The sequence below is a fragment of the Protopterus annectens genome, chromosome 8.part0, assembly GCF_019279795.1.
Source record: "Protopterus annectens isolate FY-2018-M chromosome 8.part0, PAN1.0, whole genome shotgun sequence".
Lineage (NCBI taxonomy): Eukaryota > Metazoa > Chordata > Ceratodontiformes > Protopteridae > Protopterus > Protopterus annectens.
Window position 1 is genome coordinate 263,481,300 of NC_056741.1, and position 26,646 is coordinate 263,507,945.

Below are 26,646 nucleotides of genomic sequence, written 5' to 3' on the forward strand. Positions count from 1 at the left end.
AGATTAAAGCACTTGTTTGCATTACGAAATACCACAATGTCTGTATTGTCATACTGAAGCAAGATCCATTTCAGTTGTAGTGTTAAAAACAAGGACGGTAACAGAAGTTCAGAAAAAAAAAAAAAAAAAAAAGAAAATTCTCACTTTGGTTTACTCTCTACAGATAAATACTGAAGCGCTTCAATGCCAATACAGTAACAGCTCACCTTTAAAGTGGACTTTGGTAGAGAACTAATCTAAATAAACAGTCAGAAGCAGCAGCAGCTTCCAACAAATAAGTAAATAAAATAAATAAATAAATTGGCAGTTCTCCACCCGTATATACCAGATGACCTGCTTCACTGAAAAGGTCACTATGACCAGTGAAACCACTCACCAAAGAAGCTGAAGTTGAATTTTTTCTTATTGTGCTATTTTTATCTAAAAAGGCAAAAAAAAAATGCACTACTTAACAGAGGCTTTGACATGGCTCTTCTAGGGCAATACGACTACCCTGTACTTACCATGCAGGCTCTTTCTTGTCTTTTGATTCTTCTACAATGCGATCAAGAATCGTGAACAGAACTTCCAGATTGCCTTCCTCCTTCACCTGATCAATTTCATCCTAAATAAGGCACAAGACTGTCAATGGGAGGCACAGCACTTGGAAAATTGCAAAAGTATGATCTCTATACCTAACCCCCACCCCCAGGAAAAAAAAAGAAAACAAAACAAAAAAAAAAACCAGATTATCTGACTTGCAGTTGACTGCTTCATTTTGCAACACCTCTGTGCTAGCTGCATGGCAGTGGCAGCTACTCGGTCAGCAAGTAAACCAGTAAGGGAAGGTCATAGCATATATGATTTCATGGACTCAAGTAGAAAAAGGTTTCTGCAATCTCACTTGGGGAGGGGGGGGGTTACTTCTCTCATCACAGTACTAAGTCATCTTTATCTCTTGGTGTTATAATAATACAGACATGATGGAGAACTCCACAGTTAGGTAGTAAAATAACTTGTCCATTCATCAAAATAAAACAGTACCTCACAGCATGCACAGCTGGAGAGATCCATAATCTGCAGCATTTTGAGACCTGTGTGCACGCTGTGTGTTGGAGGTGTACTGCCAAAACTGAAAAAAGAGAAAACAACATGGATGCAAAAGCTGAGCACGGTCACACAGGTAAAAAAAATATGAACGCAGAACACAATCATCCAGGCTTTTTAAAATGTCTCTTACAGAATGAAGCCGAGGTCCAAATTACCAGTAAATTATAGTCAAATTAGTAATACTACAGTAGCATACAATGAAGCAAGCTCTTGCATAACAAAATTAATGTAGAATTTCTACAGCAATTTTAGAAACACTACTGGCATGAAAACAGGGTCCACATTTATATAGAGCACAAAAACACATACAGCTACCTAAAAATTAACATGCAGCATTGTGCAAATAAATATGACATATGTATGAAGAAACGTTCCACCTATGCATTAAATCTTAAGTAAAGCCAGCTGTATAACATCACTGCTGCAGAAAGTACAGTTGTATAAGTTACTTACCAAAAAGTAGATCTTTAATGAAACCATCGCTGCTGTAACCTTAACTATATGGGTTATATCCTGCCAAGCATTTAACAACTGTCCAGTATTCCAAAGTCTTAGGCTCCGACCCACATACGCTCCCAAGGCTGCTGTAGTTCAAGCTCCAAAGGAAGAAAAGCATTGACAACAAAACCATTCAGGACTTTCTTGCCCATGAAAAAGAGAGAGCTTATTATCCTGACAAAAAAAGCAAAGATAGGAACACACAACTTTTATCTAAAAACATAACCATATACAGAGAAAGGGGGGTGGAGGGAGTGTGCAGTTCTACAGCTTTGATTTAATCAAATATCTACTGTTAGGGTAAGTACAACTTATACAATTGTACTATGTTCATTATAAATCACAGCTGTAGCAGCCTTAGCTAAATGGGTAGACTACATCAAAGTTATGTACTTACCATAACACTAGATCCACACAGTCTTCTTCCATCCAGCTCAACGGATGGGTTATTAGATCCAACTGGATCTGACACTAGTACTGTTTTCAAGCTTTCACCATCGAACAGACTGATTGTCAAACGTTATATGATCGAATATTTGGTCCATTAAAAAAAAAAAATCCAAACAAAAATAACACCCACATACAATAGGAAAAAAATGTTTTTTGCAGGGGGGGGGTCAATCTCCCTTGCCCCCCCATATTTATACCAACTCCAAGATCGTACTACAGTGGGGAAGAGGGTAAGTTTCCTGATCCTTACTGTAACATGATCTCTATCAGAATGGTTTGACAGACTGAATTTTTGATCATATGACTTTGGACAATCTGTCCAGTCAATCATCTGATAGGAATTTGGCACACACTCCTCCCACTATCCGTATTTCCCTCCTGTGCCTACAATACCTCAGAGTTTCCTGCATGTATCCTACACATATTCCTAATAGCACTAAATGAGAGCAGGTTGAACTAAGAGAACACTAGGACACAGCTTCAAAGTGTACATTACACAAGGCTCTGGAAAGGTCCAATGCAATCTATCAAGAGCCACAAAGATGACACTAAGACAGAAGGAAGAAACTTTGAGCCTAATGGAAGACAATGATCTAGTGTTATGGTACTTTTGTATCCAATGTTCACTGTTCTGTCTGACTTGGTGGATGGGACAGATTTCCCAGCTACTAGCACTCCAGGATGGTTTCATGGAAGAATATTCTGCAGGACTGTGGAGCCAAAAGATGCACGTGATCTAAACTGCAAGTTCAGCTTGTAAATGGAAATGGAGGTATGCATAGTAGACCAAGTAGCCTCAAAACAAATGCCACCCAAAGGCACTCTGAAGCTGCAATCGCTTTGGTTGAACGAACGTTTGGTTTGTGAGAAAGATTTTTCTCTTTTGCAAAAGTAATACAAGCAGTTAGCCATCTGGATAACATGGCTTTTACAACATCACATCCTAAACTTAACTTCTGAAAAGGAAACAAAAAAATTGATATGTTTTCCTAAAACACTTGGCATGATGTAAGTAGAACCTCATGCAAACATCCAGTAAATACAAAGTGTATTCTCCTTTATTAGAAATATTTGGAAAGAAGAGTGGCAAGTTAATGGACTGATTAAAAGCAGTTTTCTGAGGCCAGTATGGAAAGAAAATTGGGACCAGTTTAAAGACGCACCCTGTCCTTACGAAAGTTCAAATAAGGTGGTTTGGAAGAAAATGCCTGCAGCTCAGAAAATCTGCTAGAGACCTAATGGCTTCCAGGAAAATAGTCTGAGGACAAACATTTTAGTTTTGCTCAATCTGGTAGTTCAAAGGGTGGTGTTCTCAATGCCTGAAGCAATAAAGTAATGTCTCAAGGAGGAAGTGGCTCTGTCAGAGGGGGACTGAGAAAGAATGTTCCAAGCAAAAAGGCTTTAGAAAGTTTCAAGAGACCCATCAGACTAACTATTCTGATCTGCAAGGCCATGAAACGTATCATCATGGACCTCATTAACAAGGACATTGGCAACCTCCAAACACTCGATCCCACAGAGTTTGGCTTTGTCAAGGGGTGGTCATGTCTTTTAAATTTGGTCAACTTTTTGAGACTGCCACCAAAGCCATGGATGACAGGAAGACTGTGCACACCGCCTATCTTGACCTGGCCAAAGCCTTTGACACTATTCCCCATTCAGGCATAATAGATAAACTCTCTCAACTACGAATCAATCCATATGTCACCAGATGGGTAGCTAACTGGCTCACTGATAGAACCCACCTAGTCAAAATAGGGGAAGCCACCTCAAGCAGTAGACCCATATCGAGTGGCATACCCCAGGGTTCGGTCTTGAGGCCTCTGTTACTTGGGATATACTTTTCTGAGGTGCAGGCCAAAACCAGTGGGCTATGGCTGACCAAGTTGCAGACGATTGCAAGCTGGGAGTGTTCATCAATTCCTCTAGTGACATGGACATCCTCCAAGAGGGTCTCTCCCAAACAAATGACTGGTGTCAGAAAATGGTCTCAAGCTGAATACAAAAAATGCATCATCCCCTTTGGGGAGAGTGATGTCCCCACAAATTGTCACATTAAAAACAATGTCCTAAGCATACAGTTAGTCCTGAGGAATTTGGGCATCCAGATTGATAGCAACCTGACTTTTGACCACCATGTTGCTTACATTGTACGGAAAGCTTTCTACATGGCCCACCTCATAAGTAAGGGTATCTCATCCAGGGACAAGGCAATCATAACATCACTGTATTCTTCCCTTAAAAGGCCCATTATTGAATACAACGCCTCATTCGGCATGTACCTCGCAAAGCACATGCAGCAGCTGGAGAGACCAAAGAGGTTCCTCACTAGGAGGATCCAGGGCCTCAAAAATCTACCATACACAGATAGGCTAAAAGCCCTATCCCTCTACTCTGTTTCATACAGACTCCTCAGAGGTGAATTCTATCTGGCATACAAAGCGATCTCGGACCCTGCCATGATGGGACTGCTGCATATCTGCAAGTCAAGCTCCACTCGAGTAACTCGGACACGTGGCCTCAACCTGGTCTGTGACATTAATAGGACTTGTTGGTGAGACAGATGCGTGTCCCAGAGACTCCCCCATCTATGAAACAGACTCCCTCTCCATATCAAGCAATATACCTCTTTACCACTTTTTAAGCACAACCTGGATAACTGGATGGGAAATAAAAAAAATACATCCCTGGGATTCCACCAGTGCCCCTGCCGGACAGGGGCATCAGGTGCCAATTTGTCTATGCATGGGCTAAACTCCTGGCTAGGCTTATAACGGCCTCAGGGTCAATAGCCTAGTAACTTCCTATGATCCTATGCAATTCTGATTTCTGCCAAGAAAGTCAGAAATGGCTGCCAAATATACCTTTAATGGTAGAATAACTAGTACCTTCCTGAAACAATCCTGCCAAAAAATCCAGTATAGATGGTAAAGGTGCTGAGAAGGGATCTAACCCCTTTGATGATGCCCAAATAACAAATATCAGCAGAGTAATCCAGGCTGCAGAGAGCTGAATAAGCGACTTTTCTTGATACTAAGTATATTTTTTGTTGCTTTCCACATCTGAATACCTAGCAACTGTATTTCGCCTGCCTTTCTGTTACATTGAAGCTGTTTTTACTGCATTTAACTTAATATTGCACTTGGAATCCTTGTTTGTTACTATTTGACTGTATTTGTAGCAAATTCTTCTGTGTAAGCTGTAGTAGCTGATTCATAGCATTTATAAGTGTTTGCTGTACCTGTTTCTGCCTGTTTTGTGAAAAAAAAAATATCTCTTGTTTTCCTGCTTTACTAGTTTAGTCCAGTTTCAGAGTTGCTGATTCCTGGGCTTTGGTTGTAGTTCCTGTGTACTGTTTCCTTGCCTTATTTGGGGAAGGAAGCTACCTTGCTTTCCTGCTTTACTAGTTTAGTCCAGTTTCAGAGTTGCCGATTCCTGGGCTTTGGTTGTAGTTCCTGTGTACTGTTTCCTTGCCTTATTTGGGGAAGCTACCTTGCTTACCAGTGGGAGTGGGAAGCATTGAGCTGCCTTTTGTCCAGTTTTGGGAGGTTTCAGCCAGTAACTAGTAGTTTATTGGTCGTTTTGGGCCAGTTTCTAGCTTTTCCAGCACCCTGGTATAAAACTTTCAGCTTGTACCTACTCAGCACAGACTCACGTGGGCCAGCAGAGTAATCCAGGCTGCAGAGAGCTGAATAAGCAACTTTTCTTGATACTAAGTATATTTTTTTGTTGCTTTCCACATCTGAATACCTAGCAACTGTATTTCTGCCTTTCTGTTACATTGAAGCTGTTTTACTGCATTTAACTTAATATTGCACTTGGAATCCTTGTTTGTTACTATTTGACTGTATTTGTAGCAAATTCTTCTGTGTAAGCTGTAGTAGCCGATTCATAGCATTTATAAGTGTTTGCTGTACCTGTTTCTGCCTGTTTTGTGAAAAAAGAAAAAAAAAAAAATATCTCTTGTTTTCCTGCTTTACTAGTTTAGTCCAGTTTCAGAGTTGCTGATTCCTGGGCTTTGGTTGTAGTTCCTGTGTACTGTTTCCTTGCCTTATTTGGGGAAGGAAGCTACCTTGCTTTCCTGCTTTACTAGTTTAGTCCAGTTTCAGAGTTGCTGATTCCTGGGCTTTGGTTGTAGTTCCTGTGTACTGTTTCCTTGCCTTATTTGGGACCAGTGGGAGTGGGAAGCATTGAGCTGCCTTTGTCCAGTTTTGGGAGGTTTCAGCCAGTAACTAGTAGTTTATTGGTCGTTTTGGGCCAGTTTCTAGCTTTTCCAGCCCCTGGTATAAAACTTTCAGCTTGTACCTACTCAGCACAGACTCCGTGGGCCAGCAGAGTAATCCAGGCTGCAGAGAGCTGAATAAGCAACTTTTCTTGATACTAAGTATATTTTTGTTGCTTTCCACATCTGAATACCTAGCAACTGTATTTCGCCTGCCTTTCTGTTACATTGAAGCTGTTTTACTGCATTTAACTTAATATTGCACTTGGAATCCTTGTTTGTTACTATTTGACTGTATTTGTAGCAAATTCTTCTGTGTAAGCTGTAGTAGCTGATTCATAGCATTTATAAGTGTTTGCTGTACCTGTTTCTGCCTGTTTTGTGAAAAAAAGAAAAATATCTCTTGTTTTTCCTGCTTTACTAGTTTAGTCCAGTTTCAGAGTTGCTGATTCCTGGGCTTTGGTTGTAGTTCCTGTGTACTGTTTCCTTGCCTTATTTGGGGAAGGAAGCTACCTTGCTTTCCTGCTTTACTAGTTTAGTCCAGTTTCAGAGTTGCTGATTCCTGGGCTTTGGTTGTAGTTCCTGTGTACTGTTTCCTTGCCTTAATTGGGGAAGGAAGCTACCTTGCTTACCAGTGGGAGTGGGAAGCATTGAGCTGCCTTTGTCCAGTTTTGTGAGGTTTCAGCCAGTAACTAGTAGTTTATTGGTCGTTTGGGCCAGTTTCTAGCTTTTCCAGCCCCTGGTATAAAAGCAGCGTTAAGCGTGATTGAGAGCGATTTAGCGTGGAGCTGCCACTGTTGCACACTAGGGCAGTGCCGGTTAAGCAGGTTTAAACTATTCGGCTACCTAAAGTCCACTCTTCAAATTTTCCCTTAAAACAACCTTCCTCGAGCTATACTACTGATCAAATCAGCGTATCCTATAACTAAAAAGATCAACTCTACTTGACTCCAAGTAGACTATTCTCTATCTATTAAACCTAGCACTTGCTCCTACAGTACTTATTATCTTGATACGGCACTCTTGTCATAGATAGTACCCCAAAAGGCAACCCCCATTTCTCGGTCACCCACGCCCCGAATCTTTTTAAAGTTTTCGTCTACCCTTCTAGCATGTCGAGGGATCAGTTGCTAGTGTCCTCTCCTGCTCAGCTGGTGAACCTGGGAATATTGAGGCAATGTTTCAATTGCCTCATGTACACAGACAACCCTTTCCTCCTCCCACAAAACACAAATACATGCGAGAGATGCAACTATACGGCCAAACTGGAGGCTGAGCTCTCTCAACATAGGACTGGCAAGACTAGTCAGGAGGAGAAGGTTACCACACACACTATAGACCCAGTCTCACATAGTACCATTACAACCTCAAATCATACACATAAACACACAGAGACATACTCGGAGGCTCTGATCAAAAATCTACCAAAACAGCAGAGGCCACCAAAGCAGACACCCAAACAACCACCAGCTCAGAACACAACACAACACATAGACCTCACAGTCAGAGTGTCAAACAGTCACAGCCCTTAAGGCCAAACACAATGCCAGACACACTAGTCATTGGTGACTCCATAGTCAGACACACTGATGTCCCGCTCACCAGACTGAGTAAGGAGAAGGTCACAGTAAGCTGCCTGTCGGGCGCTAGAATCCGCCACATAACGCAAGCACTCAGGTCTCTCAACAGCAGGTACAAATATGACTCTGTCATTGTCCACGCTGGTGTAAACGACCTGAGACGTACCTCCTTGGACTACATGAAAAGAGACATTGAGGAGCTCTCTGATTATGTAGCCCAGGCAGGTATGACCCTGACCTTGAGCAGTATCCTACCTTCACCAAGAATGATGCCACAATACAGAGATAAGATGATCAGCTTTAACAATTGGCTTAAACACTGGTGTCATTCAAAGGGGATCCAGTATCTGTCTGCCTGGGATGACATGCTGGACAAGCCACGCTGTCGCAAGGGGCGGCTTGCACCTGTCACCCTGGGATTCTGGATATTGGCAAAGGCTCTTGCCACCCCATAGTGCCTTTTTAGGCAAGGCTCAAATTCTAAACCTACCACCCTAGAACACAAAAAGGAAAAAACTAAGGGTAATGCTGCTCAATGCCAGAAGTCTAAATCTCAAAATGCACGGAGGCCCTTCTCAGTATGGAGAACATCGATGTCTGTGCTGTGACAGAAACCTGGTTCAAGGCTCCTGAGAGCACCCCAGCTATCAGGTTTTACCTCATATCATGCGTTCCGCCCCAAAATCCGGACAATACCAAGAAAGGAGGGGGTATCCATATTCATCAAGGACACCCACACCTCAAGACTGGTACGATGCATCGGAGACCATCCAGGTGCAATTAACCATAGGCAAGACTGCTCTGCAAATTGTAGCATGTTACAGGCCACCCTCACAAACTCAGGAAACTCACATGGCCTTCCTGAAAACACTAGAGGGGATAAATGTATCACCAAACACCATCATACTAGGTGACTTCAATTACCCTAATATAGACTGGGAACACTACTCAAGCCCAAACACCCTAGCCCAAAAGTTCCTGGAATTCATAAACTCAAATGCCATGGAACAACTAGTCACCATCCCCACAAGAGGGGATAACATACTTGATCTCATCATCACGAACATGGGAGCACAATGTTCAACACCGGAAGTATACCCCTCACTGGTGAGATCAGATCACAAACTAATCTCGCTGGAGGTCCTCATCCCACCCCCACGGAGGTCCTCATCCCACCCCCACCTGAAATAAAAAAGACCACAGTAAAGAACTTCTCAAAAGCCGACTACACACTTCTCAACACTAGAGTGGTCTCCTTTCAGGCCCTGTGGAAAATACTCAAGCCGCTGAATCACTTACAAACGCCTTCTACCAGCACCTGCAGGACTGCATGGATAAGGCAATCCCAAGCAAAACAAAGACTCTTTGTACCAAAGGCAAGCGTCCAGTCTGGTGGACCCCAGCCATAAACAAACTCTACAACAAAAGGAGGAAGCTACTACAAGATAGAGCAAAATCCTTAAAAGGTAAGACACCCTTGATCACTATAAGTAAAAACTAAGAGCTCTCATAAAATCATCCAAAGCAAATTTGAGAGAAAAATAGCTAAAGACTCAAAAGACAATCATAAGGCCTTCTTTAGCTATGTTAGAAACCTAGGAGGAAACTCCCAGATATGCTCAGAACTAGTTCAAAATGATGTGAAGATTACTGATCCTACAGACATTGCCAACATACTGGCTGACAGGTTCAGTGCAAACTTCTCCCTCCCCAAAGGAGAGATATCTATACCAAATGAGTGCAGCCCCCAAACATCTCCAGCCCAAGTGAGAACTGCTCTCTCCAAAGCAAAAACACAGCATCCATGGGACCCGATGGTGTCCCCGGCTGTGTGCTCCACGAACTCAATGAGGAATTAAACCCACAGCTAGGACAGCTGTTTACTCAAAGTCTTACCTCTGGATCAGGAGTGGCACACTGCAACTGTGGTCCCACTTCACAAAGGCGGTGCCTCCACAGACCCTGGAAATTACCGCCCATTAGCTTGACAAGCCTTATCTGCAAAGCCATGGAGAGGATCATAATGGACCTCATAAATAAAGACATAGGGAATTTGCAGACTTTGGATCCAACCCAGTTTGGCTTTGTCAAAGGCAGATCATGCCTTTTAAACTTGGTTGACTTTTTCAAACAGTCACCAAAGCCATTGATGAGGGAAAGGCAGTCCATACAGCCTACCTCGATCTGGCTAAGGCCTTCGATACAATACCCCACTCGGGTATCATTGAAAACTCATCAGCTTAAATGTTAACCCATACATCACAAGATGGGTTGCAAACTGGCTGAGTGACAGAACCCACAGGGTCAGAGTTGCTGGCGCCATGTCAGACTCAAAGCCTGTCACAAGTGGTGTCCCACAGGGCTCAGTCCTGGGCCCACTCTTGTTTGGCATCTAGTTTTCAGTACAAGCAAACACAGGAGGGTTATGGCTGACAAAGTTTGCAGATGACTGCAAACTGGGCCATAGTAGAAAACACATCTGACACAGATATCCTTCAGAAGGGTCTCACAGAAACGGATAACTGGCGCCAGAGCCACGGCCTAAAGTTAAATGCCAAAAAATGCATAGTCATACCCTTCGGGAAAAACAAGGTTACCCCTAGCTACCAAATAGGTGGCAATCCACTGAGCACAGAAGAAGTTATCAGGGACCTGGGGACCCAGGTTGATAGTAGTCTGTCATTCGACACCCATGTAGCTAAAGTAGTTAGGAAGTCCTTCTACATTGCCCACCTTATCATGAAGGGATTCTCATCTAGATCAAGGGAGGTCATAGTCTCCCTTTACGCATCACTCATCAGACCAATGATTGAGTACAATGCCCCATTCGAATGTATCTGACCCGACACTTGCAGCAGCTGGAGAGGCCACAAAAGTTCCTCACCAAAAGGATAAAGGGTCTCAAAATCTGTCTTATGCTGCCCGACTGAAAGAACTCCAGCTCTATTCAGTACTTACGCTTGCTCAGAGGTGACCTTTGCCTAACATACAAGGCCATGTCAAACCCAGATTTGATGAATATGCTTCACCTCAAAAATCTAGATCCATCAGAGCCACAAGGGCGGAGACTTAAACCTCGACACGGCTATTAATAGGACGTGCTGGAGAGATAGATTCATCACCCAAAGACTCCCTATGCTGTGGAACAAAATCCCGGTACATGTGAGGCAGAGCACCTCGCTGGCCTTGTTCAAGAGAAATCTTGACCAATGGATGGGAGATCGCAGATATACCCCAGGAATTACCTCAGTGTCACTGCTCGACAGAGGCACAGCAAAATAATGGGTATAGTTCCCCATACTAAAGGGGTGGCGTAAGCCACAAAACAATGGGCTAGGCTTATAAATGCCCTCGGGCAGATAGCCTAGTATGAACCTATGAACCTATGAACCTATTTGCTTCTACAGATTTTTCAGTTTAGCTTTTAAGAGAATGATAAAATATGGAGCACTGAAGTGGAAAACCTGGCACCCCTGACCATCACTAGAATTGGAGGAACCATGCAGTTAATTTCAGGGCCTTTACATCCCAGTGAGGTTGACCAGATGGGTGAGACAGTAGATCTGGAATCAGGTCAAGCACCTAGGTAGGGTGCTTCAGATAAATCCAAAGGAATGGGAACCAAACCTGAAGGCCAGAAGGGGGCAATGAGAATCACTATTGACTTGCACTGGACTGTTTTCTGAAGGAACTTCGTTATAAGGGGAAAGGGTCATATTCTGGGGGGGCAAGTGCGAGTCAGAGCATCCCTTGGTCACTGACCCTCTTGGGGGATCAGGGCAATGTAGCTACAGCACTTGGTGTTCGGACGGGATGAGAAGAGATTGCAGCAAGCACGGCTGGCCCCAGCAACTGGAAAACATGGTTGTCACTGACTTGTAGAGGGACCAGTCACGAGGCTAGAGAATGGATCTGCTCAGCTTGTCTGCTACAACATTAGAACTCCCCAGGATGTGCACTGCCACTAGAAACATTGGGAATCCATTGCCAAACCCTTACTTCTTTTCAATATAGTGGAAATGAAAAGGTTCCTCCTTGTTTGCTGATGTACCAGACCACAGCTGTGTATTCCTTCTAGAAAGAAATCGCATCGTTGAGAAGGGAATCCTGAAAAGCCTACAACTGTAGGAAAACTGCCCTTATTTCTAAGACAGTGATATGAAGTCTGGCCTCTGAATTCATCCATGTCTTGAACAGTTTTCCCTTCAAAATGCCCCCCCACCTCAGAAGAGGTACATCCATGATCAATGTGGCCTTTGTGGGTAGAAAGATGAAGTGTCAGCCCCAAATCAGTAGTGGGGAAGTCAACCACCAGTAGATGTGAGGTCTGTATATCGATGTTAGATGAACTGGAAAGTACATGGGTTGATGCAACATGGACCACTGGACAAAGTATCCACTGTAGCACTATGTAAAATCTGGCCTGAGGAAATACTGTGACTGAAAACATTGACCCCAGTGGCCAAAGAATAAGTCCTGCTGGAGGATTCAAGAAGGAGGACCTCAAAAGGTTGTTGATGCAAAGAGTACTAGAGTCTAGATGGTTGCCAGTATGAGTCGTTGTGCCCAGGTGGTACCCTATGAATTCTTCTGTCTGGGTCAGTTGACTTTTCTTTAAACTGACCATAATTCCCAACTGGTGAGAGAAATGGAGCAAGTATTCCCTGGACTGAATAAGTATATCCCTGGTGGGCATACTGAGGAGCCAGTTGTTTAAACAAGGGAACACCAGGTACTTCTGCAGCCTTAGATACTCTGCTATGACTGTCATGCACTTGGTGAACACCCTGGGGACTGTGGTGAGACCAAAGGGCAGAACTCTGAACTGATAATGACTGGCCCCCTTGCCAAAAGAAAATAAACCTCCTGGATTGCCTTGCTATCTTTATGTGATGGTTGGTATCCTGAAGGTCTAACAAGCACATCCTTGTCATCCTCCCTCAAAGAAGCAGAATGGACTGAACCATGACCAGACGTTGTCTATTTTACAAACTGGTTGAGGTGGCCAAGTTCCAGAATGAGCCCGATATCCTCAGTCTTTTTCAAAACCAAAACAAATCCTGAATAGACTCTGGATCCTTGCTAGTCTGGTGGGACCTCCTACGTGACTCACTTTTCTAGCAGCTTTGAAATTTCTGCAGCTGCCAAGCAACTGGAATTTTCTTTTTGTTTGTTGGAGGGAGAGCAAAGGGAATATAACCTCTGGTAATCTTCTGCACCCAAGAGTCTTGAGTGACTGTTAGCAATGCTTGAGGGGACAGAGACAAGTGTCTCTAACTGCCTCTACAGTGCAGCAGTCGGGGGGGGGGGGTCATCAGTCACCAGAACCCCCCCATGAGTAAAAACCCTGGGATTTATGGAACCAACTTCTTTCCACCTTTTGGTTCTTGGAGGAAATCCTTTGGAGTTAGAAAAATATATGTCCACGACACATAGTTTTTGCCCTCTTTCTCACTTCTGGTGAGCGTTTCCTTGACCCTTGGGTCCAAAGATTGCTGAACTATTAAAGGACGTGTTGATACAGGTTGACTGGAAGATCTCCGCAAAGTCGCAGATGAGCATCCAAGTGTAATTGGTCAATGACAATGCCAATGCCAGCAGCTCTAGACATCCCATAGAAAGCAGTCACAAGGAAACCTTAGACATCAACTGAAAGGCAGCTAGCTATAATTCCAGTGACCGCTATACATTGATAGACACATTAATGGAGAGGGACTTGAAAAGCTCCTTGATCAAAGCTCTCTGGAAACTTGTATGGGATAGGTAAAATTCAGTGTACATACAGCAAGTGCCGCTGAGGTGCAACTCTGCTTTCTGAATCTGTCCAATGTCCTAAACTCCTTATTAGGGGGTGGACAGAGGTGCTCTTTTCAGACCGCTCCTGTTAAGTGGCCACAGTAACCACTATGGTATCACTGGAGGGACCTTTACTGCAATATGGCCTAAGGGATATCAATATCTTTGTCAGGTTTTCTCAGAATTAGCTCCACCACTTCAGGTTCCTTCCATGCTTGCTAAGAGATCAGATCAATGAGCTCTTCATTGGGAGGGTCCACCTAGGAAATAGATGGGTCAGCTCTGAAAGCCTGAAGGAATATAGACTCCTCTTGGAATAGGGACTTCAGTGGATCAACTGCCCAACTGCTTCATTAAATCAAGTAGGTCTCCAAATGAGTAGTCTTCTTGGGGATCCTCTCCTTTCTCAAAGTCCGTATCTTCCGTGAGGGACTCAAAGGGAATACAGATGTCTCCTTTTGCAACCTCACTTCCTATGCCCTTCCACAGTGGGAGGCTCTGGGGATTGTTCAGAACTGGAAGAACTCCTCCCCACGCAAGACTCACTTACTTAGGCTGGCTGGCTGCCTGTCTGACCAGATGACCAGGAGGTACAGAATCCACAGGGGATCAGGATGGTGTAGAGTTGGGGCAAGAGACCTCCGCTCTTGACCTGAAAGGTACCCTTTCAAAGGTCTCGAAAGCCAAAATGTAAACTGGAACAAAGGAAGAATCCTTATGACGGTACAGCTGCGTAAAATCTTACCATAACAGCAGATGTTCTTCCTTTCACTGTTGCAGTATTCTGCCAAAGGTAGCCCAACATCAGGCTAGTACACCAAAGCCTTATTTTTGTTTTAATAGGACATTGTACATCACATGTATGACCCCTACTCACGGCATACGACATAAAGGTGACGTACATACCTCAGGACTGAACAGCTCAGGCGAAAACAGTCCAAGGAGAAACGTGGATCCAGAAAGAAAAAAGAAAGGAGGAGTGCAGAAAAAGGGTGAGGGAGGGAGCGAATACCACAACAGTGAATGGAAGGACATCTGCTGTTATAAGATTTTACACAACTGTACTATGGCCTTCCATGTCACTGTTGCAGTACTCTTTACTAAAAGGAGACTAGAAAAGCTCAAGTTGGAAAATTGGGAAGAGGAAGGCCCAGTATGGTCCTTGAGAAACCCATGCAGGATAGCCCTGGCAAATCCAACTCTAGCCTTGAAAACCACACCCAGCTTGTAATGTTTAGTGAAGGTATGGATTGAAGTCCAAGTAGCAGCCTCAAGGATGGAATTGTTATCCCATCCTTTGAAGAAAGCATCAGAGGAAGTCACAGCCCTGGTAGAATGAGCCTTTACAGAAGCAGAAAGCCCCCCCCCCCCCATGAAAGTAGTAACAAAAAGAAATGGCCTTACAAATCCATGAAGGAATGGTTTTCTTAAATTGAGCCAAACCTACAGATCTAAGATGAAAAAAAAAGAAAAAGCACTGATCAGACTTGTGAATGGCCTTGAGCTGCCTATGCAAATCCAAAGTGTGAAAAACCATAAGGGCCTGAAGCTCAGACACCCTTCTAGCTGACTAGCTAAAGTAAGGGCGAAAAGAAGAACAGTCTTCCATGTACAATGCTGCAAGGAAGCTGAAGCTGCAGGCTCAAAAGAGCTGGAGTTAATTTTTCAAGAACAAAATGAAGGTCCTAGGAAGGAGGAGTAGGCTTCCTGGGAGGCCTAATATGACGGATGCCTTTAAGAAATCACTTGACCTCTAACCTAAAAGCCAAAGGAGGAGTCCAAGACAGATGAGCAGAAATAGCCAAACGGTGAGCTTTAACTGAAGAGTATGAAACTCCAGCATGGAACAATTCACACAAATAAGAGAACCAGGGGGTCACAACAAAAAGTGGATCCTGGTTATGAACAAGGCACCAACTAGAAAATATTTTCCATTTGCACAAGTAAAATTTCCTGGCCACCTGCAGAACCCAGAGCATGTCGTCATAAAAAAACAGCTGCCTAAGAGAAAGATCAGAACCATATCACCCACCGTGTCAGACACGAAGAGTGGACAAGTGAGGATGGATGAGAGACCCCTTGCCTTGTGTAAGTCAGTCCACCCTGTGTGGTAACTTGTGGTGATTGCCCTTAGCTAGATGTAGAAGAGGGAACCAATGCTGTCTGGGCCAGCAGGGAGTCACCAACAAGATTTTGGGAGCATTTCGTTCCATCTTGAACAGAACCTTTGGTACGAGAGGAAGGGGAGGGAAGGCATAGAGAGGGCAACCACTTTCCATACCAGAGAACCTGGGACTCAAAAGAGAGGAAGTTGTCTGTTCAGAGGAAAAAGGCAAAACTCTACTGAGGAGTACCCCCCCCCCCCACACACACACACACTGGGCAAAACACTCGTGAGTATGTGTTATGGACCTATTCAGAGAGTCTGCCACAAAGTTTTGTTCCAAAGGAATATAACAGCCTGAAAAGTCCCCGGATACTGAACAGCCAGATCCTAAGCCTGAAGAGCTAGTCTGCACAAGAGGTAAGATTGCGACCCTCCTCCTCTTGCTTGTTGATGTACTACATCACTTTGGTATTGTCTGTAAAGACTTTGAGAGGACCTGGAAGAAACAAAGTATGGAAGGCCTGAACAGCAAGGAGAGCTCATTTCCTTGATGCTGATATGGTCCACCCTCTGATTAATGTGCCAAAGGCCCTGAACCTTTAGAGGGCTGAAAGAAGCCCCCCACCCTGTGTCTGAGGCATAAAAAAAAAGCTCATGAGGGGGGACTGGGGGCTGAAAAGGAAGCCCTGGTTTGAAAGACAGCTGATGAATACAACACTGAAGTTCAAGTTTGAGGCATGGAAGAAGAGAAATTACAAAGTCTAAAAGATGAAAATGCTGAAACTACACTGACTCTAGGAACCACTGAAACTACCTCGTATGGAGTCTGGCTAGAGGAAGCACAGGGATGGTGGAAGCCATGTAACCCAGAGTCCTTAGAATCTCCCTGGCCATAACAGAGACCGGAGGAAGATGGGATTGAAGAAAAGGCAGTTGAGTGTCACAACCTTGGGTGGTGGTGGGGAAGCCATCATAGGAATGGTCTGGAACCTGCACCAAAGAAAAACATGATCCAGTCAGGAAGGATTTCTGGAAATTTACCATAAACCCTATGCTTTGCAAGAGGCAAACAGCAAAGTAGAAGTGCTGAATCAAGGCCTCTGGGGAGGAAGCCTGAATGAGCAGGTCATCTGGGTAAGGAAAAATTTGTTCTGCAAAAGGCAATCACAGGAGTGAGGCTTTTGAAGCAGTAGAAAGGCTGAAGGGCAAAGTAGAGAACTGAAAATGCAAGGAAGAAACAGAGAAAAAAAAATCCTAAAACTGGGATGAATAGGGATGTGAAGATAGGCATCCTTGAGACAAAGAGATACTAGGAAAGTCTGAGGTAGAAGAAGAGGAAACAGATTCTGAAGAGGCAGCATTTGAATGACAGGAACCTTCAGGAAAGCGATGAGCTGAGAAAAATCCAGAATGCATCTCCAGGTGACTTCTTTCATGGGAACCAAAAATGTTCTGGAATAAAACCCCTTCCTCTTTTGAGGAGCACAAAAGTACAGCTGTGTACACTTACTATAAATGTAGATGTTAGAGTATATTCACCATTGTAGTCATCACATTTGGGTTATCTGCCTGCCAGTAGGCCCGAATACCAGAGACTTGGTAATTTTGCGTCAGTTGCTGTCACTCCAGGACTGAAGTCAGGACGTCAGGGGTATAAAAAACAGGCAGCCGACACAGTTACATCAGTTTTTCTTGCTCCAAATGTCAGGAGCCCCCCAACAGGGAGTCAAGTTATGGTGGGAAAAACACCACCAGTAAAAAGTAAATACCAATACCCCTGAAGGGGGTGAGTAATAGACAGAGAGGAGAGAGACAGACAAGGGGGCTGGAGGGAGGGAAACCAGGACTGCAACAGTGAACACACTCGAACATCTACATTTATGGTAAGTGTACACAACTGTACTATGTTCTTCGTGTTTCACTACTGCAGTCATCACACCTGGGTTTTTTCCCAAAGCTGAAGAAAGGGTGGAGACAGTCAAGAAGAGTTGGGGCTGGCTAGTATGCCCTGCAGGACTGCTGTTGCAAAACCCACCCTGGATTTGGAAAAAATAGGTAGGCGGTAATGCTTGGTGAAGGTGTGTACAGAACTCCAGGTAGTAGCTTCCCCTGAGGAATGCTGTAGAGGTGGATGTTGCCCTAGTGGAATGTGTTCTGACCCCCTAAGGGGTTGGTTTCCCATGGTTCTTGTAGCAGAAATGGATGCAATGTGCTATCCATCTGGAGACTGTTTTGAAATGGCCTTGTCCTCTGCCCCTGTTGCAAAGCTGACTATTAACTGGTCAGATTTCCTGACATGCTTAGTCCTATCAAAGTAGAATATGAGCTGTCTGTGCACGTCCAAAGAGTGCAGAATCCTTTCCCCTTTATTTTGAGGATTAGGGAAGAAGGCTGGCAAATGAATAGATTGGTTGAGAGCCACACTGGACACCACTTTAGGCATAAAGGAAGGGTTAGTCCTGAGGGTAACCCTGTCAGCATGGAAAATAATGAAGGGTTCCACAGCCATAAGTGCATGTAGTCCAGAGACTCTTCTAGCTGAAGTGATGGCCAGAAGCAAGTCTGTTTTCCAAGAGAGGAATTTTAACAGTGCTGACGCAACAGGATCAAAGCGGGGTAGTGTGAACTTTTTCAGTACAAAGTTAAGGTCCCAAGCAGGAGTGGGTGCTCTCCTTGGTGGCCTTAAGTTGTTTGCCCCTCTCAGGAACTGTTTGATAGGAGGGTGAGAGAACAGAGGTGGGCTCAGTGATGTAATGAGCCGAAATGGCAGAGGCATGGATCTTAATGGAGGAGAAGGACAGGCCTCTGTGGAGTAGGTCTGATAGGTAATCCAGGATTAGAGGTAAGGAGGGGAGTGCTGTGTCCTCTCCTTTAGATAGAGTCCAGGAACAATACCTTTTCCACTTATCAGCATGGGATTTCTTTGTACTGGGTCTTCTGGCTTCAAGAATGAGGTCCAGTACCTGCTTGCTTAGGATGGTCACTGGGGGAGAATTTAAGGAATAAGCCAGCAAGATTCATGGTTTGCAGTTGTGGATGCAAGATCTGTCTCCCCTGCTGAGTGAGGAGGGTTGGGATCTGGGGTAGGTGCCAGGGTGGCACCGGTGACAGGCTGCGCAGTAGTGGGTACCACTGCTGGCGTGGCTAGTCTGGGGCAATCAGGATTGTTCTTGGTTTGTCCTGTCTTATCTTGAGTAATATTCTTGAGAGAAGAAGCAGAGGGGAGAATGCATATATTGAGAGATTTTCCCACTGGAAAGATAGGGCATCCACTTTCCAGGCCCTGCTGTGAGGTGTCCTGGTGTAGAATTTGCTAAGCTCGTGATTGCAGGGGGAGGCAAAGAGGTCCACCTCTGGGGTCCCCCACTTCTGGATTAGAATACTGAAGGTGCTGGGGTCTAATTGCCACTCGTGTGAGTCTAAGAGATTTCTGCTTAAGTCGTCTCCCAGAGAGTTTTGTTTGCCTGGCAGGAATTGAGCTTGCAGATGGATCCACAGGGCCATGGCTAGCCTGCAGAGAAAGAGCCGAGCGAAGTAGCCTGTCAAATGGGCTTGTTTTTCTGAAGTAAGGAATGCCATCTGGGATGCTGTCTCCAAGCTTGCTCCCAGGAATACAATCTTTTGACTGGGGACTAGTTTTGATTTCTTTTCGTTGATGGTGTACCCCAGGGAGGTTAGAAGATTCTTTACAAATGTCAGGTGCTGCAACAGCTGTTCCTGACTGTCTGCCTGGATCCGGCAATTGTCCAAGTATGGGTAAACATGAATTATTCTCTGTCTGCAATAAGCAATGGCTGGAGCCAAGCATTTTGTGAATACTCTGGAAACAGTGGATAAGCCAAAGGGAAGTGTAGAGAACTGATAAGGCATAGATCCTGCCCTGAAACATAGGTATTTCCTGCATGAGTCCCTGATAGGGGTGTGCAGATAGGCTTCTATTAGGTCTAAGGTGGCTAACCAGGCATCTTTGGACAGCATAGGAAGAAGCTGCTGAAGGGTAAGCATTTTGTATTTTGGGACCACCAGGAAGGTGTTTAGAGTGGAAAGATCTAGGATTGGGCGCCAAGTGCCCTCGTTTCTGGGTACCAGGAAAAGTCTGGAATAGAACCCTTGACCTATCTGTTCTGCCGGAACAGGATGAATTGCCCTTATGGAGAGCAGGAATTGAATTTGGTTTTGTGCCTCTGCCCACTGGTTTGGAGGAAGGTCTGGGAACCCTTTTGGGGTTGGCAGTGAGTGGAAGTAAAATTTATACCCCTGGAATACAATGTTGAGGTCCCATCGGTCTTTGGTGATGGAGGTCCAGTTTTTTGCATGATGGGCAAGTTTTCCTCCTAGGGGCACAAGCAGTTGGGCAGAGGTGAGGTGAGGAGAGGAATAGAGAAGTCATTGTGAATTCTTTCCATAAGGGGGTGGCATAGCACTCCCTGTTTTTTGAAGTGGAGGCACTCCATTGCTTAGATCTCTGCATACCCTGAGACTGAAGTCTGGGGGGGGTCTGTTTCCCCTGGGTGTAGTTTGAGATGGCCTTGATGGGGCTGGAAAGGACCAATGTTTTGAGGGGCAATGCCTACTGAATCTAGGAGGCTGCACTTGCAGTAAATTTTTGACTGTCTGCATAGATTTAGCCTTTACTTCCATCTTTTTTAGAACCTCTTCTGCTTTGGTGCCAAACAGATTGTCCTTGCTCAAAGGAGCATCTAGTCATTTTGATTTGACATGGTCTGGCAAGGTCTGCTCCTTAAGCCAAGCATGCCTTCTCAGTACAGAAAAAGTGACTGCTGCCCGACAAGATGCTTCTAGGACGTCAAAACCACACTGCAAAGTATGCTTCCTGACTTGACTTGCAGAATGCATAAGCTCTGGTAATTCTTCATTTTCTGCACAGTCTGTAAAGGTAGCTAATTTTTGCTTAATAAGTTCCATAACATGTTGCTGGTATTTCAGCATGTGAAACTGGCAATTCAATGCCCTAATGGCAAGAGCTGCAGAGGTGTATACTTTTTTACCCCATCTGTCTAAAGCTTGGGAATCCCTGTCCAAAGGAGTGGGATTCTTAACTGTAGTTGCTTTTATACCTTCAGGTCCCTGGAAGAGGACCTCAGGGTCAGCAAAAAGATTCTTGAAAAGAAATTTGTGAGAGTCAGGGACTCTGTAGTACCGGTCTGGTTTTCTTGGAGCAGGGGGTAAAGTATCATCAGTTAGGCTGGATTCTATAAAGACATCATCCACAACATCCAGAACTGGAGGTATTGCTAAAGGTCTATGTTGTGGCAAATCTAGAAATTCTCCGAGTCTCTTTTTGGACTGAGGATAGTCTTGGCATTTCGCAGTGGAAATGCTCTCTTAGGGTTTACCAAAAGAAAAATCTTCTGCAGGGGAAGCAGAGGGAATGGATTCGTTGCTTCTGAATCCTCCTAAGCAGCTAAAGGCGTGTCTTCATATTCAGAAACGTCGGAGTCGTTGGACTCTTGGTCTGTTAAAGCTGCTGGGGACAGGTCTCTTTCTCTTAGCAGGAGAAGGCTGGCTTCCCCTAATCAGCATAAACAGGTCTTCTGCCATTTTAAGCATTTGATGTTGTGGCAAGGAAACAGGTGCTTGAGTTTGGGTCATTTTTTTTAAGCATAGCTCGTACTCTTCGCCTTAGAAACTCTATAGTTTTAGTCAGATCTGAAGACACAAAAGAAGTTGTCAGTTTGTGTTGAGTATTGGTAGTGCAAAGAACTTCCTCAGAAGCCGATGCCTGCACAGCGGCTCCGGGCCCATCCAAGGTAGAGACAGCCGCAGGTTCCATAGTCAAAGAAGAGTCTCGCTGCATACTGAACTCCAAACGGGTCTTGGTAGCGGCCTGCGAATCCATCGAAGTGGGCATCAGGGGCTGCGAATGCTCCTCATTGAGTACTGGCCTGTGCGGTCTGTCTCTATCCTTACTTTTTTTCGGAAGATCGGTAGTCAGATGGCTTACCGAAGCCATTTCGGAATACAGAGATCAAGAAGTATTCAGCGACAATAAGGGCCCGACAATGAATAGTTCGGGGGTTGAACAAAGCGCAAAACTGACAGGGAGGCACTTCGTGGTCTGGGCCTAAACAGGTGACGCAGTAAGAATGGAAATCTCAGTGTGGTATTTGCTTTCCACAGGGGAGACAATTGTTAACTTTTTCTGACAACGGTTAGAGCAAGAAAAATGGATCCCGAACAGGGTACTTAGCTTTAGAAGACTTCAAGATGAGTCAATTCAGAAATGAAAACTCAGGTAGCAGCTGACCGGAACTCGTTCAAACTGCTTCTGCTTTGGGCTCCTCAGCAAGAAAGACTGTTGTAATGGCATCAACTGCCTGTTTTTATACCCCTGACATCCTGATGTCAGTCCTGGAGCGACAGCAACCAACACAGAAATTACTAAGCCTCTGGTATTTGGGCCGACTGAGGGCTACCTGCAGGCAGATAACCCAAGTGTGATGACTGTAACAGTGAAATACGAAAAACTGAGACAGATGCCTGGTGTCAAAGCCATGACCTCAAGCTCAATGCCAAAAAGTGCATTGTCATCCACTTTGGTAAAAAAGTACAGTTTTGTACCTACCATAAATGTAGATGTTCGAAGATCCACATTGCTGCAGTCCTTACACTTGGGGTAGTCCGCTGTCCTCGGTCGGCCCGAATATCAAAGTATTAGGCTGACGTCGGTCAAGGCGCTTAAGACTGACATCAGGACGTCAGGGTACAAATGCGCATGACCGACGTCATATCCTCAGTCTTTTCTTGCCCCAGATGTCAGAAGACCCTAAACAGAAAGGTCAAAACCAAAAGACAGCAAAAAACAACCAACCACCCTTGTGCTAACCATATGTACAATATATACAATATTCACAATATGTACAACCCAAACCACACAACCGCCTCTAACTAGAGGGGAAGGAGGGAGGGTAAATTGGACTGCAGCAATGTGGATCTTCGAACATCTACATTTATGGTAGGTACAAAACTGTACTATGTTCTTCATCTCACATTGCTGCAGTCCTTACACTTGGGTAGAATCCCAAAGCAGAGATAAGGGAGGATGGCAAACCTATAAAGCAGTAGGAGCTGCCAGAATGCCCTGTAAAATTGCAGTGGCAAAACCAGCCCTCAATTTAGAGTAAAGTGGAAGGTGATAATGCTTAGAGAAAGTATGCACTGAACTCCAAGTAGCTGCCTCCAAAATATCTTTAGTTGCCACCCCCCTTAAAAAAGCTGTAGAAGTGGCAGTAGCCCTAGTGGAATGAGGCCTAATCCCAGCTGGAATCTCCTTACCATGATGGGAATAACAGAAAGCAATACAAAACCCAATCCACTTAGAAATAGTTTGTTTTGACACAGGCTTGCCCTGAGAACCCAAAGCAAAAGAAACAAATAACTGCTGAGACTGCCTGAACCCTTTAGTTCTGCTCAAATAATATCGCAACTGCCTGTGCATATCCAAAGTGTGCAAAATCTTTTCCCCTTTATTTTGGGGCTTTGCATAAAAGGTAGGCAAATGAATAGTTTGGTTTAAAGCCACACTAGAAACCACTTTAGGCATAAAGGAAGGATTAGTACGCAAAGATACCCTATCCTTATGGAAAATTAAGAAAGGCTCAACTGCCATAAGGGCCTGTAATTCAGAAACCCTTCTCGCAGAGGTAATGGCTAACAAAAAAGCAGTCTTCCATGATAAATATTTCAACTCAGCAGTAGCTGCAGGCTCAAAAGGTTGTAGAGTGAGTTTCTCCAACACAAAATTGAGATCCCAAGCAGGAGTAGGAGCTCTCCGTGGGGGTCTTATATTCTTTGCCCCTCTAAGGAATTGCTTAAACAAAGGATGAGAAAACAATGGTGGGTCACAGTCATAGTGAGCAGAAATTGCTGCAGCATGAACCTTAATAGAAGAGAAGGACAAACCTTTGTCCAGTAACTCAGTAAGATATTGAAGAGCCACACTTAAATTAGGCTTAGAAACATCAAATGCCTTTGCTGCACTCCAAAATAAAAATCTCTTCCATTTATCTGCGTACACTTTCCTTGTACTAGGCCTTCTGGCCTCCAAAATAACATTCAAAACTTGCTGTGGAAGCTGAGACCCTCCATGGTTTAAAACAGAATATGCCAGGCTGTCAGGTGAAGAGAGTGAAGTTTGACATTGAGTAAATGACTGTTCTCCTGAGACAGCAGATGTGGAATCGAAGGTAAAGGCCATGGAGGCTCCCGTACCAGACTTCTCAGTAGTGGGTACCAGTGCTGTCGAGGCCAATCTGGAGCTATTAAAATCATCTTTGGCTTGTCCTGTCTGACCTTCAGAAGTACCTTTGGGAGGAGAGGCAGAGGTGGAAAGGCATACACATGAAGATTGCTCCAATTGAATGAAAGAGCATCCACTTTCCAAGCTGTGGGATGAAACCTTTTTGTGCAAAACTTTGGCAGCTGGTAGTTTAGTGGAGAAGCTAACAGATCTATGTCTGGAGTTCCCCATGACACTGTCAATTTCTGAAATACATGAGGATCCAATTTCCACTCGTGGGGATCCATAATTTGTCTGCTCAACACATCTGCTAAGGAGTTCTGTGCTCCCGGCAGAAACCTTGCCTGAAGATTTAGCTGTAAACAGAGCAGTCTCCCACAAAATCATTGCTTGTCTGCATAGAGGATAAGAATGTGTTCCCCCTTGCTTGTTGATGTACCACATGACAGTTGTGTTGTCTGTTAGAACCAACACCTGCCCTGGAAGAAGTAAATCCTTGAAAGCTATTAATGCAAATTGGACTGCTAACATCTCCTTCAAATTGATATGTAGATGTAGAAGTCTGGCAGGCCACGTGTCTTGTATCCACTTTCCATTTAGATGAGCTCCCCAAGCTTTGTCTGAGGCATCTGTCGTTAGAATCTGACTCGCCTCTGGCCGGGTCACAGAGAGTCCCTTGTTTAGGTGACATTCCTGAGCCCACCACAAAAATTCCTTCTGAATGCAAGGTATTATCTGAATGACAGTGTCCATATCTTGGCAGTGCTGTGTCCATACATTTTGAGATACCATTGTAGCTTCCTCATATGCAGTTTGGCATTGGGAAGCACCAGAATACAAGATGCCATGAACCCCAAGGCTTGAAGGACTGTCCTTGCAGTCAGCCTGGACGGATGAGACAATTGATGGAAGTAAAGAGAAAGATTCTTTTGTTTGTCCGGGGTCAAAAAGGCCATCTGGGATGCTGTATTCAGTCTCACACCCAGAAAGCACATGTCCTGAGAGGGTACTAGACTGGACTTTATTTCGTTCACAGAATACCCCAGGCATCTTAGCACTGCTATCACATAGTGTAAATGATGAAGTTCGTCCTTTCCTTGAGCCAGAATCAGGCAATCGTCCAAATAAGGATAGATCTGTATTCCTCTTAGCCTGAAGAAAGCTATCACTGGAGCCAGAACCTTCGTGAACACTCTGGGCGCAGTAGATAAGCCAAAGGGCAATGCAGAGAACTGATAATGAGAAGTCCCAGCCAAAACGCAGATACTTCCTGCAACTTAGCCTGATAGGAACATGAAGGTAAGCCTCCTTGAGATCCAGAGTCACCATCCAGTGATCTTTGCCCAGCAGAGGTAAAAGCTGTTGTAACGTCAACATTTTGAACTTGGGAATGTCCAGATAAGTGTTGAGGATAGATAAATCCAAAATTGGTCTCCACGTGTTCCCCTTCTTTGGTACTAGGAACAGGCGAGAATAAAATCCTAGGCCCACTTCTGGCAGAGGGACCGGTTGTATGGCCCCTATTTGGAGCAGCAGAGAAATTTGTTTGTGAGCCTCTAGTCTTTGCTGAGGAGGAACGTCCGGCATGCCTTTGAAAGGAGGCAAGGTATGGAAATAAAACCTGTAACCTTGGTGTATGATATCCAATACCCATCTGTCTTGGGTAATCAAACTCCAATTTTCCTTGAAGAGTGCCAACCTTCCTCCCAAAGGTGCTGCCAGGCAAGAAGGATCTGGCAGCTGAAAAGGTAGGTCATTGGGCCTGTTTACGAAAGGACTGGCCTCTGCCCTCACCTGAAGATTGTGCAGGAGAACTCCCTGTTCTAGGTCTGAAGGAGCTCTGAGCTCTGCCCCTACCACGTCTAGATCTACCCCTAGACTGTGAATCATAAGAAGGGTACGTCCACCCCTTAGCAGGCCAATTCCTACTAAACGTCGGAGGCTGGACTTGCAAAAAATCTTTAACAGTCTGCATAGACTTAGCCTTGTCTTCCATTTTCTTCAAGACTGACTCCACAGGTGAACCAAACAACACATCAGACTGTAAAGGAGCATCCAAAATCCTTGTCTTAACATGTTCAGACAAATTCTGATCCCTCAGCCAGGCATGCCTGCGAAGAACTGACCCAGTGGCAGCCACCCTAGACGAGGCCTGTATAGCATCAAAACCACATTGTAAAGAATGCTTACCCACCTGTTCAGAGACATGTACCAAATCTTGTAATTCCTTACACTCAATGCCTTCCGCCAGAGCATCTACCTTAGACTTCAGTTGAGAAAGAAGATAGTTTTGATATTTCAACATGTGAAACTGGCAATTCAAAGCCCTCATAGCTAAGGTGGAAGAAGTATAGACTTTCTTTCCCCATCTATCCAAAGCTCTGGCCTCTTTATCTGGAGGAACCGGATTTTTACAACAGAGGCCTTGACACCCTTAGGTCCCTGACTAACAGTTTCTGGGTCCGCCCTAGGACTCTTATAAAGATATTTATGAGCCTCAGGCACCCTATAATACCTATCCGGTTTAACAGGAGCAGGAGGCAAAGAATCAGGATTAAGTGAAGCCTCCGCAAACACATCTTCCACAACATCCAGAACAGGAGGTATAGCCAAAGGCCTATGCTGGGGTAAAAGCAAAATTCCC

General features: G+C 44.6%; 1 protein-coding gene across 2 annotated transcripts in view; it reads right to left on the reverse strand.

The window, feature by feature from the left end:
* Window positions 1-26,646, reverse strand: part of LOC122808741 (polyamine-modulated factor 1-like) — a 252,245-nt gene that overhangs the window by 134,743 nt on the left and 90,856 nt on the right. For both annotated transcript variants that reach the window (XM_044079747.1, XM_044079748.1), the window contains exon 3: window positions 504-604. In XM_044079747.1, the coding sequence (XP_043935682.1) occupies window positions 504-604 (101 nt within the window). The remainder of the gene's footprint in view (window positions 1-503; window positions 605-26,646) is intronic.